General features: G+C 38.1%; 1 protein-coding gene across 1 annotated transcript in view; it reads left to right on the top strand.

Moving 5' to 3' along the window:
- Positions 1 to 15874, top strand: part of LOC105384919 (homeotic protein proboscipedia) — a 47366-nt gene that overhangs the window by 29354 nt on the left and 2138 nt on the right. The window contains exon 3 of the mRNA XM_038119778.2: positions 15648 to 15790. Coding sequence (XP_037975706.2) covers positions 15648 to 15790 — 143 coding nt within the window. The remainder of the gene's footprint in view (positions 1 to 15647; positions 15791 to 15874) is intronic.

Here is a 15874-nt window from a genome sequence, read left to right as displayed (position 1 = left end):
ATAATCTACCAAGTAGGTATTTGTTTAACGCAATAATTATAAGTGTTAATAATTAATATTAAAAAAATTGGTTACGTTAGCATCGCTTCCAATCCCTTGTAATACTATGCTCTCATCATTCTGGTGATTTAGTCATTTTATTGGCAAAGTGTAGAGACGGACGCGGCGCGCGGGGGATGATTGTGCCACGTCATTACGCTGTACTAATACGGTCAGCAGAAATAACCACACCTTTATTATATTTAAAACTAAGTTGGGATTATGTAAAACTGAGAAATAAATATTTATTTTCAAAGTATTGTTAATCACAGTTATGATAAATGCAAGCTAGTTTGTCTATGCACTTAAATTCTGAATGGCGGAATATTTATATCAGTACATCGTTTTTTTTTTCAGACTCGTATCTGAACTAGCTGAAAACATATTGACATAATATTTATGCTACTAATTTTAAGATTAAGGGGATCCCTAAAGCTAAAATGCTAAAGTCGGCTTGATATACTTGATTAGATTGGAAAAACGGTGGCTTCTATCACATTGATAAAAATATATTTTGTAGCAGAGGGTATACTGAACATGTTAGTTGCTTATAAATTGGTGCAGGATTATAATAAGTATGTTAAAAAAAATTGCAAACACACCATGTCTTTTGCCATTTTTTGACTTATTATGAAAAAACCCTCGAAATCAGAGGGCCCATTTTCATGGAATCTTATATGTATGTGTAGGTAATTAAATTCTTAACAAAGTTACCTTAAAGAGTTGGATTTAATGGACCAGAAGTCAACTTTTTTTGCAAAAAACTAATAAATTCCGGTTTAAAAATGATGACACCGTGACAGATTTCAGATTTCTTCAGTCGTCGCCCTGGTGGCGGCCTGTTAGGAGCGATACCCACGCCATTTTATTTTTTATCAAATATTTCACAAAAACTGATTAAATCAACAAATTATGACTACAAGTATTATAATACATATGCATTTGCTATGGAAAGTTAATTTTCTAATCATTTTAGATGCAGAAAAGCCGAAAATTCTTAGAAAACATTTCGCCTTTTCGATTTGTTTACATTTTTTACTATAGAGTTACAGATGCATAGATAAAGGTAAACATTGCACATAATGACACTTATTAGATTCTCCGAATAAGAACTATACGGTCAATGCAGTATGCCAAAGCGCGAGCCTGTTTATATTCTGAGGGGTAATTTATTTTATTTTAACGGTTGTGTATGGTAGGTAAGCTACACAATATACAGGGTGTTGAAAAGTAAGTTCATAATTTGTTTTATTTGAAACCAAAAACCGTAGTTAATTAAAAATATATATATTTTAAGATGTGGCAGTCTGTACACTACAGGTTGTTAAAAATAAGTAAGTATTTTTAAAAATTGAAGATCTAAAATTTACATAATTTTTTAAATCTATTTAACAAGCTTTGCAAAAAAGCGGTTAAGTGCGACTGTATCTCGCCATGAAAAAAATGAAATGTTTACTGTAGCTATGAATTTTATGCGTTACAAGTGGAATAAAATACCGCATAATATTATGTACAACTATGTAAGAGCCTAGTTTTAAAAAAAAAACTCATAAGAAAATATTAAATACACAGGTTTTTTAACCCCTGAAGGAAATAGAGGGGTGTTATAAGTTTAAAGTAAGGGCTGAATTTTTTTTTTAAATTAGGGTGATAGGTAATGTATATTTTTAATGATTTTTTCAAATAGATAAATGTTATACCATTTTTAAATTGCCATAAAATTACCTATAGTTATAGTTATAGAAAAGGGCAGGGCTACCAGTGCCCATTCGCCACTGCAACCTAAAAGATCTATAAATTATGACTCCCCATGCCGAGTCTCACTCTACAGGCCCAGGTCTTTTATAAACCTGATATTACCTATACAGGATGTTGCAAAAAGGGTATACTGTGCCGAAAGGGTTTGACTCAGGGGTTATTCTGAACAACTTTTGTTCTCCAAGTTTTGGAAATTCTCGAAAAATAAATTCGGTCTCTATAGTAAAAAGTCACGTGATCGAATAAGTTTCTATGTAAAAGGTTTTGTTACGTGAATTTTCAAAATTGTAGAAGAAAAGTGGATCAGAATGGCACCTAAATCCACTTTTGGCTAAGCTTTATACCCTTTTTTCAATACCTTGTATAAAATATCGTCAGCGTCACCTTAGATCGTAATCATCGTAACTCCTCGTGACCAAATTTTAGAGGAGACAAAAATACTGTTTTATTTGTAGTTCTAGTTGGCATACTACCCACCTAAAGTTTTTTTTAACTAGCCTAAAAATGATTTGTTTAGACAGTCTATCTTCCTGTTCAACCGCAGCCTGAGTGCCAGTGACTCAATGACTGAAAGGAGGCCATTAGTGCTCCTAAATAAATAAAGCAGGCCTGTAGATTATCTTTCAATGTACCGACACATCTGATTGCTGTAAGAGCCTGATAAGCTCTTCGAACGAGTCATACCTCTGTGGTGGTACGGTTTCGACCTTTCGGACAGTCAGTTTGGCATCCGAAATGCGGATTCGAATAGTGGGTACAATACTTTGCGTTCGTTCACTGTCGGAGCAGGATAAGAACCACGGGCGAGTTGTTGCGCTGGCTGTTTGCTTAAAAATAGTAACCGCGTTCAACTCTATCCCCTAGAGGGCGAACCTTTAGGGCGGCTCTTGTATACCATCACTTGTCTTCTTATCTGCAGAAAATTGACAGAGGTCATACGTGTCTAACAAGTACATTAAGGATGCGAAAAGAGAGGGTTTGTTTTCACTGAAGAAGTTCAGTTGCGGAGTTCCACAGCGGTAGGTCTTGGACCCCTCTGCTGTGGAACTTGGCATACAACGCGGTCCTGCAAATCAAGCTCGCAAACGGCGTTAGCACAGTGCATTTTTCTAATGTCACACAGGTCGTGAGGTAGGCTGAGAGCCTCCTTCGGGGATGACATCCCAATGATTCATTACGAAAAAATTGCTGCAGCTGTGCTCGCCATGCAGTGCATGGGCTACTTCCGAATCTGGGGGGCTGTTGCAAAGGAGTCCGTTGCCTCTATACGGTACGGGTTCCGTGCGATCTATGATCCTTCCGGGAGCACCTGTCTTGTCAAGTCGAAGAGAATGGCTCGTATTCGACGCAACCTGCAGTACTGGTGGGATTGGTTGGAGGACAGGACAGCAGGAAGCTGCAGCAGCCGTCATGCTGTGATTCGACGCATAGATGCAAAAAAAAGTTGAAAGTAACTTCATGTTAATAAAATATTAGATCTTAATTTAACAACATAACATTGCAAAAAAAAATTAACATTGTTGAGTATGTTATTGTAATTTACTAAAGTAGTAATAAAAACAAAGGCTTATTGCATAGTTTTCGTTCACGTTCGCCTACATCGAACGTTGTATATGAGAATAAAGGGTATAATTACTAAGTTTTCTTGTTTAAAAATCACGGTTTGGGGTTTAGAGGAAAACAAATGGTAAAATGCGGAATACAGTTTTTTTTTTCGAATAAAGAGGAAAACATGTGAATTCAAAAAACGTTTCTATTGACACCAAAGAGTACTTTTCGCCGAGAAAAGTGGAGTTACAATGTTTGCGATCTAAAGTGATGATAGAATTAGAACTTATTTTTTCAGTTCACCTGCTGTTGAGTGAAATCGTAATTAGGTAAATGACTCCTTGACATGAAAATAACTTTTTTTTTATAATCGTTATAACAAAACCGTTTTTTTTAATACAGCAATATTTGTAGGTGTACTTACAGTGAGCAAAAGAGCGCAGCAAGGTGTAAATTTTTTGGTTTTTAAGAAACAAAAATATTATTTCTATCATATCCCAAATACACATAAGTACTTAAAAAAAAATACACACTCTCGCCTTGTACTAATGTACTCCCTTGCGGGGGTACTTACATGTTATTATTTTTCTGGTGACCTCCCCATATCCCTTTGCCAGCTACGTAACCTTTTGTGACACCCTGTATATGCAGAGTTCTGCAAACTACTGTTCTGCTTTTGAAACACCAAAAAAAAACAGGTCGTCTAACGAAAAGGTCACGTGACCAAAAAAAAATTATATGAAGAAGCGTTTTTTTCATGAATATAAAAAATTACGTAGGATAAAAGTTTTTCAGAGTGACGCCTGAGTAACGCCCTTTCGGCTAACTATACTTTTTTTATTACACGGGGGCAGAGTTTAATACAACACCCTGAACTATTAAACTCTGATAATATTTTCGCGATTTTTTTACATTCTGATTTCATTTCCTGGCTTAGAAATAACATCAATAACATGCTGCACACGTAGGTTTCGGCATAGTATTAAACCCTTTTTGCAACAACCTGTATAAATATCGGCACGGGTACGACTTTATATATAATTAATTATTAAATATTAAAAATACTTTCAAATAAAAATAAATATTTTCGTATCACAAAACAATATTACTTACTTAGTATATTTTTAACAAAGTGGCATGTCTTCACTTTTATGTTTTCGAGTACTATGTTAAAATTTCATGTCATTGTCCGTAGAACGCCCCGCATACCTCAACCCCCCCTCACTAGATTTGACAGATTCTGATTTTCTTCCAGCTTTAGTGACAGCCTTAATATATTTTGGCACACTCGGACCTTTCGGGTGACGGGTGATATTATCATAGGAACTTTTTTCTGACCCTACTGCGATGCAAATGTAGAGCGTGCCTCGTCACCGCACGTCGCAATCAGCGCCGCCGCCGCCGCCGCCGCCGCTGCCGACGCTACCGGAACACTGCCAGCTTTTATATTTTTACTTGTATGCCATTTACATCTTTGTACCTAGCCTACTGTAAAATACACCGAGTCATGTTTTTTAAATATAATTTTGTAGGCTGTTTTTTATATTATATCAATAACACAGCAATTCGTGTTAAATATCTAGCTAGAACTGACCATAACGTTGATCTGCAGGGTAAAAACCAACAGATTGCGTAAACAAAACCAATAAACAGATAACAAAAAGCTTAATAGTCATTAGAAGCGCAATATCTAACACCATCGCCCCCAAGAAACTCCACACCGAACTACCATTTGTTACGCTAACTCGACCGTTTGTACGATGTGCAGTAGTACGGAGCCGCTTAGTGCAAAAACAGGCACCCAGCGCCCTCTGTGCCCAGATATCGACATGAGTGACTTGCACTTCTCGCCCTCACCGCCACCGCCGCTCTAACAACGATCTCCCTTCGTTTACTTAACAAATATTGTCCCTACAAACAAACTTGCATCATAATCATACCAAAAAACTGATAAAAAAGCAAAGGACAAGGAAAACATACAAAACATTAGCACCATAACGCAATGTTCCACATAATTTAACTCGTTCGCAAGTGTCCAGTAAATCTTACCGGACGACAGTTAAGGGGACATTCGCACGAAACTTGCGAAACCGCAAAACCGGGACTAAATTTGCCACAGCGGCCATCCATAAACAAGTAGTGGGGACGCGAGCGGAATATTCAAGAGGAAAGTTGCGCCAGCCGCGGCAGTTGCCCACTCGATGGACTGGCCGGCCAGGGGCCACGCTGGCCATAACGGGCCGAGTTTGGACATCGGCCATCATGCCGCATGCCGCCTTAATGAAGCCCCCATGAGTTGGGAACGACTTGCTAACTTATTGTGGTCTGAGCACGTTTTGATGGCCACTTAAATATTGTGATACACTTTATAGTTTAGTCTCACAAGTTTCGTAGTCGTCGTATATTGACAACATGGGTGAAAAGTTTGGTCAACAGAACTTTTGAATAGGTTAGGTTTAACTACGGTTCTTGTGATAAGAATTTGTGTAACTCTGTAGATATTCTTGGCTTGTGAAACTGCAGAAGTTGGCTCGAAGACAACGATATGTGACAAAGTTTAGCTCTCAGCACAGCATATCGCCCGCTCGCCCCCGATTTGACCAAACTTTCTCAGAAATCGCCCAACTGCGAATATGAATGCTATTATTGGCTGCAATAAAAAGTTTTCTTTGTAACACGTTGGTAACGCTGACAATTTTATATGTTATTATCATTCAAAAAAGTTGCAGATAGTCCAATCTTACGGATCGAAATATGAATTCATGAAAACATGTGATTAAAAAGCTTCATAATGCCATGTTGCCATAAAAAGTCTTTAATTGTATATCTATTTACACAACAGTCATTTTCATTATCGGAGTCAGCCATACCTATGGGGAAAGCAGTAGAGAATCTAGTCTAGATTGATATAAAATGTATCTACCTACTACCTACCTACCTATTGAGTATTGAGTACCTACCTATTAGATCAGTGTTTTATTTAACAATATCAGGTAGGTACACTTTTCAACATATTATTTTCAAACTTCATTGGAAAACAAAACATAATATATTTTTTATACCAGTTTTAAAATGAACAAGTCGAAAGTGTTAAATAATAAGGGTAGATTCTAGTTGACACTCGGATCCTCGAGTTGTATCAACAACTGTGACAGCGTGTTCCTATCACGTTGTCTTTGACAGTGCGTCTTTCAACGCCTCCCGCTTGATCTCTATTTTATTTGAAAGCTTATTTTTGCATTTTTTTTGTAGTTTGGTAGAAACAGTATTATTCTATTATATTCTATTCTATTCTCTGTAGGGGTGTAAGTACCTGCACCTGGCTATCTCGAGTGGAACCTTTGTGCATATCCCCAAGGTCTAAACTGCCTTCCTAAGCTTGGACCATTTCCCACCACGCTGGTCCACTGTGGGTTGGTGGGTTCACATATCTAGATGTGCTAAATCTAGATATGCAGGTTTCCTCACGATGTTTTCCTTCACCGTAAGAGCGATGGTATACATTGTACTTAAATTCAGAAAAGAACTCATTGGTACATGTCAGCGCCAAGATTCGAACCCGCATCTCTGGCGCGAGAAGCGGGCGCTTATATAGGTACCCGACTGAGCTACCACCGCTCGCACCGAAACAGTATTTTATTACTACGTAAATTATGTCTACCTTTCAGCTTCTTCGTGATAGGTAATTCAATTAGTGACAGACGGCAAATGTGTATTATATTAACTACGTTATAATTGATAAAAAGAGTTAGACAAAATTTATTTTATACACTCGTACAGAATATACGTAGGTACCTATTATTATAATTTATTTAAGCACAAACCAGCTAAAAATACATATCATCATACATTTAGATTAAAATAGACAAATAATAATTAAAAACTTATGTTAAATATGTGTAAGTACCTGGTCTATATTTACAGGTTAAACTGGTTAAAGAATATATTAAAATAAATAATTTTATATTTATATTAGGATAACAAATTTTTAAAAAACCCAATCGTCGTTAATCCTAAGAAACTCATAAATACACGTGTTTTAACGGACGTCTATGTTTCTATTTACAGAAATGTCAATCAGTTTGAACTTAAAATACAAACTCTAAAATAACTCTTCTCTCCACAATAGAATAAGAAAATATAGAAAATCGTTTAACGTGTCAAACGTGTGACAATCGGTGCTACGAAAATAGATACACTTTTAGGAATACATAGTTACTAAGAAAAAATATTTTATTTCCTACAAGGCTATTTATTTTTTGAAGTAGACAATTTGAATATACTAGTTTTTAGAAATGAAATTTATTTAGTTATACCTTATTATGTTTCTATTTCTACAGTTATTTAAGTTCCCTGTGTGTTATATCTTAAAAGGGATGATTGTTTCTTTTATCTCTCTGTTGTGTGAATGAAGCTAATGATGAGTGCCTAGTGGTATAATAAAGGTACAGTTATTAACTTACTACAACGTCGTCATTTTACATATCCATTAAAACTATTCCTTCGGTATAGAATGATAGCAGCAAACTTAAGAGCATTTAACTAAGCAAGAACGGAGCTACTGTAACTCCGCTATACGGTGCGCAGGCGCATAACGGTCGAGCTCATTCATCAAGACTGTCAGCGACATCTATTGACATTTTACCTACTTGAATGTCCTGCTCGTGGTAAAAAAACAGATATTTGAAAAACAATGTGTTCTATTCGCTGATTGAAACTGCTGCATCGCTCCTGTAGGATATTTCCGCTGACGAATGCAGTGTTGTTTTTGTGTAAGCCTGAGATGGAAACTAAATGTTTGATTAGTTAATTCATGTTAAGTTCTCTTAATGCCATGAAGGAAATGATTAAATATAAATTAATATTATGTAAAACTGAAATGTAACTTCAAAATACTTTATACATCATAATATAGCAAGATTTAAAATGCGACTTAGTCTTAACTACTCTTAACTCTATGTTATTAGTAATGACAATAGGCCTATACCTACTCACTGATATATAAACACTACGGAAGAAAATTGCAGTCCCTAATTGCATTCTTTGAAAACACTAACGTATTGTTTGCACAACCCTTTGTTACAATGTGAAACGGACAAACAAATTTCGATTCCGCAAAGACATTTCTGTGCTCAACTACAGTAGCCGAAACTACGGCCGGTAGTTGGTGATACGGAAATTGTAAAGAAAATAAACCATTAAAATACCATCAGTCATAGGCGACCCCCGCGGTGGGCAGGTCAGCGAGTCCAAGAAAAAATCCGTCGGCATTCAAATGAAGAATGATTCATTTATGAAAATGAAATGACAGATTGAGCGAAGGCTCAGAGCTGGTACAATGCGAGGCGGCTACCGGGCCGCTTTGAGCCACGTGCTTTGTGGCTCCCACGACGCGGCTCCAGCTATTCATGCAGACGAAAAAAACATAGTTGGATACACACTGGCCGAGAGCATGGAACCTTTGGAACCCGTCCGACCGCAATTGTAAGGAAAGGCTAATAATTTAATGAGATTAATGAACCTGACTAAAACTTACTTGGTCAGTTGACTGATAGGAAATTCACTTGGGATCGTTCAAGAGTGTAAAAAAGCACAAGACATAAACGTGTTTGAGTGCTACATTATTTATGTTCGACATTTAAAAGTTGCGACCTTATCTCGTAAAAATGGCAATTACTCGCTACCCTTCCGTCTGCCTGCACCGGCTCACCGACTTACTGAACTTCAACAAACACTAAGAAAGGAGGAATGGGCAATGAAATTAAAAATATGTCTTAAGGGCAATTAGCTTTAACTTTTACTGTGAGTGCCCTATCAGGCCCCTCGGAGTTTTCAATTGTGGGGAACCGGCCTGCCAGCGGCCGGAGTGAATTTTATGTACTCGCGAAGAGTTCTGACTTTTAAGCAAGTGCTACCCCACTCGGATTAATTGTAACTTAAGTAACTTTTATTAGCATAAAGAATGAGTTCGGAGTTTTGACAAAAACTTTGAAATTTTTGGGTAACTTTGAGTTTTGTGTATAAGAAAGAAAGAAAGAGAGGTTTAAATTGGGTAAAAACGGCAGCGTCTGTAGTTGGTGTAGCATTGGCGAAGTGTTTAACAATAAATTTCCATTTAAAAGGCCACAAGCTGGCGGCGGGGGGTGCGGCGGGGCCGGGGGAGGGGGCAGCAGCTTCCGCCGCTTTTTTCCTTCATTTCCTCCTTGCCGCGTGGCTCGCCGCCGCCCCGCTACATGCTAACATGGATTTTAATTTTAAATGCTTACTCACTGATCTGTAAGTTACCCAAAATTGCAATTTGAAAATCGTGATATTCTGAAAAAGACAAAATTTGAAAAAATCGTCCCGCCCACACAGTTGCAAGGAATTGCAGTAAGAACTCTGTCTCAACTCTAACATATAAATCCTGAAAAATCCATAAGTTTAAAAATTTATCAAAATGAACGTTTTTTACGGGAATTAACAAATATGTAGTATTGAGGAAAAAATCCAGACTAAGAAAGCTTTTACTAATATTTTAATACAGTGCGTGGCACTGCCAGTGCCATGTTTCTTGTCCCCACAAACAACTAGATATACCTAGAGGTTTATAGGTACTGTCGCATAAAATATTGGCGGGATAATAATTAAAAGAAGCGATAATGTCCCGGTGGCTGAAAAACGAGCGGCCACCATCCTTTTTATTTGATAAATAAAATTTATTCCCGAGCCGCCCGCCTTCGCGCTCCTTGCGGCTTTTAGCTTCCTGTAAATGGTTTTCTTTGTTTTTAAACGGTCTTTTTTTCTATCCGCATTCGTTGGTCCTGTTCCTGGATTTATAGGCCGGCTCGTGGGGACCGCTGTTTGGTAAACAACTAGGATGTAGTTCATCATACTAAATTCTACTTTTTCTGTGGCATTTTTAATATTGGGAGCAATTAATTTGATACTTATACTACTTTTTTTTTCAATTTAGCCACCTATTTATGGATAGTTACTGCGGGTAAGAAGTAAGAGATCAGTATCAGATAAAGTTTCGAGCAAGCCTACACCTACATACCTACATCGAGCTCATGTTCCTGAATAGGAATTAGGGACATAATATTATTATTATTATGTATCCGACTCAGGGCGGATTCGGCCAACGTCGAGTAACTATTTACTCACGAGTAAACTACCAGTTACTCGCGAGTAAGCAGATTTTGCATTCTACCAAACCTGAAACCAAGATAACTAGCTTATCCCAAGAATAAAATGTTATACCGCCAAAATTGACCGTGTAACGAGCTTATCCGAGAGTAATTTTGTAATGGCGGCAGCACATCAGCTGATTAGAAAACCGTCATAATGACATATAAACACATCTGTCAAAACATAAACAAAAGTACGTTAAAAGGCAAAGTCTCAGAATAACAACAGCGAATAAAATATTAAAACATAAACAATTTCATACTTTTATAATCCATTCAAACTAAGTTGGCATGTCATTTCTATTGCATGCTTTGAAACGCAGCTATTTTTATTTTAGTTGCATTACAGTTTCGTTCCTCGTTCATTCAATTTAATCATGGTATAACTTGGTAGAATGCAAATGTACTTATCCTAGATATTTACTCGCGTATAATTTTAATTCCGGTATAGTTATTCTCGTGTAACGTGATGTTTGAACGAATCCACCCTCAACAAAATAATTACGGCCGCAAATTACATCCGTCAATTAGGTATTGTCTCAACTCATTCTATTGGCTCTTCTTTTCTAAAACCATAAACTTTCATATTTTTACTTTAGTAGCACTTAGGTTTACCTTAGGTAGCACTAAGATAAGGCTAGGTCAAGTTCTGATTTTTTGTTTTATTTTAAACTAGCTGTTCCCGCGCGCTTCGCTTCGCCTTAAAAAGTATTCCCGTTGGAATTCCGGGATAAAAAGTAGCCTATGTTCTTTACCAGGGTCTAGACCACATGTATACCAAATTTCATTCAAATCCGTTCAGTAGTTTTGGCGTGAAAGAGTAACAGACAGACAGACAGACAGACACAGTTACTTTCGCATTTATAATATTAGTTAGGATAGTTAGGATTATAGGTAAGTAAGCTCTCATGAAAATCTTACAAATTATTTTCAACAAGCTGAGATCAATGAAGCGTGCACCTACCTAGCTACACCAGCCGCCCCCGCCGTAGCTATCGGATCGTTTTTAACTGCGCACTAAATATTCTCCCGGCGACAATTGCGATTATGAAAAGTGCACTGTTATTTATTACGACTCGGAGTTTTTTGTCGCCCCTTTCAAGGGCAATTAAATGCCCCACAGTCTTTAAAAAGCTTTGCATATTCGGAGTCGCCGTCCCGTCTTTATTGCCTGTTTTGAAGATTGCAAAGGTCGTAGATAAACCCTAATAAAAGGGTACCTATACCTAATAAGAACTTAGGCCTAAATAATATAGCCATTTAGGTTATTAAATTAAAATTTTCATTGGTTCAAAATCTTCCGTAATATGAAACCTTTGTACCTGATTAATGGAATTTTCGCACTGTCGAAATCGAATCCTCTTCCCTCGGGATGGAACTGTCAAACTGTTGGGAAACTTAGCTCCGGCTGCTACAGCGACAACTTTTAATAACCCCCCGTATTCGCTAAATGGATTCCAGGATAGGAGTAGGTAGAAATATTCTACGAGCTCGATATAAAACAAACTGCTAGTATGTACATACCGTACAATAGTGATAATTCATGTGACAAAAACTAAAGATGAACTGCAAGTATATAAAGGTTATAACTAGGATCTTGCTGGATAGCGAAATAAAATGGATAACATCCTGAGTATGTATGGCATATGGTTTACGTTTTTAGCATGCCCTTCCCCTACGTAACGCACAGAGCTGGGATCTTTATCAAGCTCCGTTCCATCACTCGCTCTTCCTCCATGTTCCATGTAGCATGTCTGCGTCCCCATTTTCTTCCAACATCGGAAAATTCAACCCGGATCTGTCTGTCTGTAATCCTTGTTATTGATGCGACAATGTCAAGTAGGCTGATACTTAACAGGAAAAACAAATCCCTCTGAGATATGATCGATGGATCGCACAGTGGTTCAGCCTCGTGAAGTCTTGTCTAATTAGTCAGCCAATTGGCCCGTCCGATTGACAACTTGAAAAGATTTGTAATACCGAATGAGTAAATCGATCATTACAGCAATAATACTTGTGCTTACCTAAAATAAATCTGTTCTTCTTTTTTATTCATTTGCTTTGCTTTGGTCCCATAGCCTCTGGTTTCCTATTAATTGCAATAACGTTGACAATAAAATAAATACATAAGTACTTACATACTTATACATAAATAATAAATATTACCTACTTCAGTGAACGTTCACAACGTCGCTTATCTCCCACATCCCCAAGACATTGTTAGGTTTGCGAACAAGAAATTGCGGAAAAAATATCTCTTACGCCGTTTGAAATATTGAATTTTTACATTTATGCCTTTTACACCTCATAACGTAATATTTCTTTGCGGAGGCCCCTTCCGCAAGTTTTCCGTTGCAACGACAATATTCAAAATAAATGTTTGGTGCTTTATCAAGTGTCGCGCGCTGGCGACGGCGGCGGCGGCGGCGTGTCACGTCTTCACAGTCACACTCTGCTACTAACATCAGTGTACGAAGCACTTTATCTCTACTTTCAATGTTTATGAACAAACTTTCTCCCGAAAACATATATTTTATGTTTGTGTACCGCACTGTGAATTTGAGGTAAAGAAAAGCTGTTTACTCACTCCATTTACAGTTATGCACGCAAGTTCCACGTATGAACAATATAACTACTTACTTATAGCATAGGTTAAGATTAGTTAAAGCCTACTTAAAATTAATTAAAGTAACTACCATTTCAATTTACCCAAGTTCACCACATCCCACCTCCTATAGTAGTAACATGAATAGGTACCTCTATAAGTACGTATATCAGCAAATGTATCAAGTGCAACATTTAAACCGGAGGGTCTGTGAAAGGTCTAATCTAACCGCCAACTGGCCGATGCTAATCCCTCGGCCCTTGATTAATAATTTAAACTACCCGGGGGCGATACATGTGTAGCGATCTATCTTGGCCGCACCCTGGGGAATAGGTTAAAAGTGCTGAGAACCAACTTAAAGTTAGGTCGGTAATTAATTGAATATGTATACCTAGGTACTTTTTCCTAGTACCTATAACGTTTGGAATAGTGTGGTTTAGGATAACTTGATTCGAGCATAAAAATTCAATTTACAAAATAGGCCTAATAATGTTATAATTTATACCTTTAATGCCGAGTTGCAGAAAGGGACTTTAAGCTAATGTCGACATTATCTATGTCTGTCTCTTTCTGTCCGTATACTGTCAAACAAGGCAACAATACATTTAATGCCGACATTAACTTAAAGATCCTTTCTGCAACTCAGTGTAAGTAAAGTACTTACGAAACAATTAAAAAACTAGATAAGGAATAATTAAAAGTCAAATTAAAATTGTTTGTAACCTACTTAGATACCACAGAAAAAGGATAAATTTCCTAAGAACACCTGTAATCTATTCAATAAACGCTGTGTCCAGAAGGTAGTATGTTAGCGCGTTACAGGGCACGGGCCGACTCTTGACCGCTGTAAGTGCCTCCTAATCCGTCGTAAATCTTCTGTCGACCTCCTGTCGTGTACCTTAGACTAGCCCCAACGCAATCTCACCCTTACACCTTTTATGTTAAGAGACACAAGGGGTGACGATGTCATGTGGTTTTGGGCTTGTTAGTACAAGAAGCCCAAGGGTTGTGCAAGCTTCAATGAACTCTATGTTAATTTATCACTTGAGTCTGTACCTACGTAGTGGTGGCCTGCAAATATTTGGTTTGGCCTGTCAACAGGTTTTACGAATGAGGATTATACACATCACATCGAAATTTAACTGTTCCTTAAGATAAGATAAAATCATTATATTGAATATACAATCCTCAACATCTTGGCTACGATTCTAATATTACCGCTACAGCCGCTACTTGACAATGACCAACCCCCAGAAAACTGTGGTTTCCTTACCGACCCAAATAATTATTCCAATCCATATAACAAAGTTTATGGTGATGTCAAATACAATGACAAGACTCCACAAGTCCACAACAGCAGTAGGAAGGTATGAGATGTGAGCAAGTTGCTCAGTGGTGCGGAAGCATATCGAGATAATGGGAACATTATACGAGGCTGCTCTCGAGTCCGCATAATCGCAACCTAATATATGATATGAAGCAAAAACTTACCAACTTGCACCTTTCGTGCATTCATTGTCTGGGTACTGGCGACAACTCAACTGTTTAGGTGGCGACAGACTTACGTATAGTGTTGCTGGTTGACTACCCTACCTAGATAGTTTGAGGTTACTTATTGTGTTTCGGCCGCATTTTAGGCCGCATCCTTTACTTCCAATAATGATTCTGTCTTCAGGTACCTAACTAGTTAGGTAGGTTTCATTCCACATTCCAGTCCTGTAAATAATCAGCTGGTGACCTGAAGCTCGATAGCCTTTCGGGGGCTATCGAGATTCGGGTCCACTACACTGATAGTGAAATCCCTAAGTGGTAATAAATTTCAGGTTCACAAGTTTTAGAAGACGCCCAAAAGAGCTTTAGAACATTTCAGATTCTGAAAAGCAAGTTTGTAACTTATAGAAATATAAGGTACATAGGTAATAAAATAATTATGGCGAAAAGTTTTACAAAAAGTACGAAGTTAGTTGGTGAAGCACCGAGCTGAGCGCAGCCGAGCGGCACCGAGGGCCGAGCTCCGGGTGATTGACAGCTGCGCTTGTCCAATAGCAGGCGCTCCGCTGACGAGCACGTCAATCATGCGCCGCCACCCCCGGCACGCGAGCCCCGCGACGCATACACACCCCTCGCCCCTCGACATAAGACATACCCCAAACGAAAAGGAAACCCTGCGACCAAACTGAGCCGTCACGCGAACGCGATCGTGCCCTATTATTCCCCAGCTTTTGTAATTTGAATTCCGAATTCCAATTCGTATTTTCTGGTAAAATACAAGTAAAAAGTACGCTCCGTTTCGACACAATGGCGTCAAGGGCGGTGCTCCGACATGCGATCAAGTTATTACATTAAAGTAAAGCGCACACGCCAGCCACCACCTCAAAACCAGTTTATTGAAAGCTTCTAAGAATCGCTTTCAATATTATTAATTGCTCCTGGAATATCCCCATCGTCACTCGCAAGCTTTAGGTAGAATATTTACCTCCACAAGTAAATTATTCAAACAATAAAGAAATGTATTTGTTTTGTTTCAGAGAATGGTCTGCCGCGGCGGCTGCGCACCGCCTACACCAACACTCAGCTGCTGGAGCTGGAGAAGGAGTTCCACTTCAACAAGTATCTGTGTCGGCCGCGACGGATAGAGATTGCTGCCTCTTTGGACCTTACCGAGAGACAGGTATGAACCATAAACTTATTATGCTGTATTTATTGGATCTGAATGTGATGTTATTACCTGATTAAGTGTGATGTCTACTACTAC

Source organism: Plutella xylostella, chromosome 6 (genome assembly GCF_932276165.1).
Source record: "Plutella xylostella chromosome 6, ilPluXylo3.1, whole genome shotgun sequence".
NCBI classification, from domain to species: Eukaryota; Metazoa; Arthropoda; class Insecta; order Lepidoptera; family Plutellidae; genus Plutella; species Plutella xylostella.
Note: the sequence above shows the minus strand (reverse complement) of the source record. Positions and strands in the feature narration are given on the sequence as shown.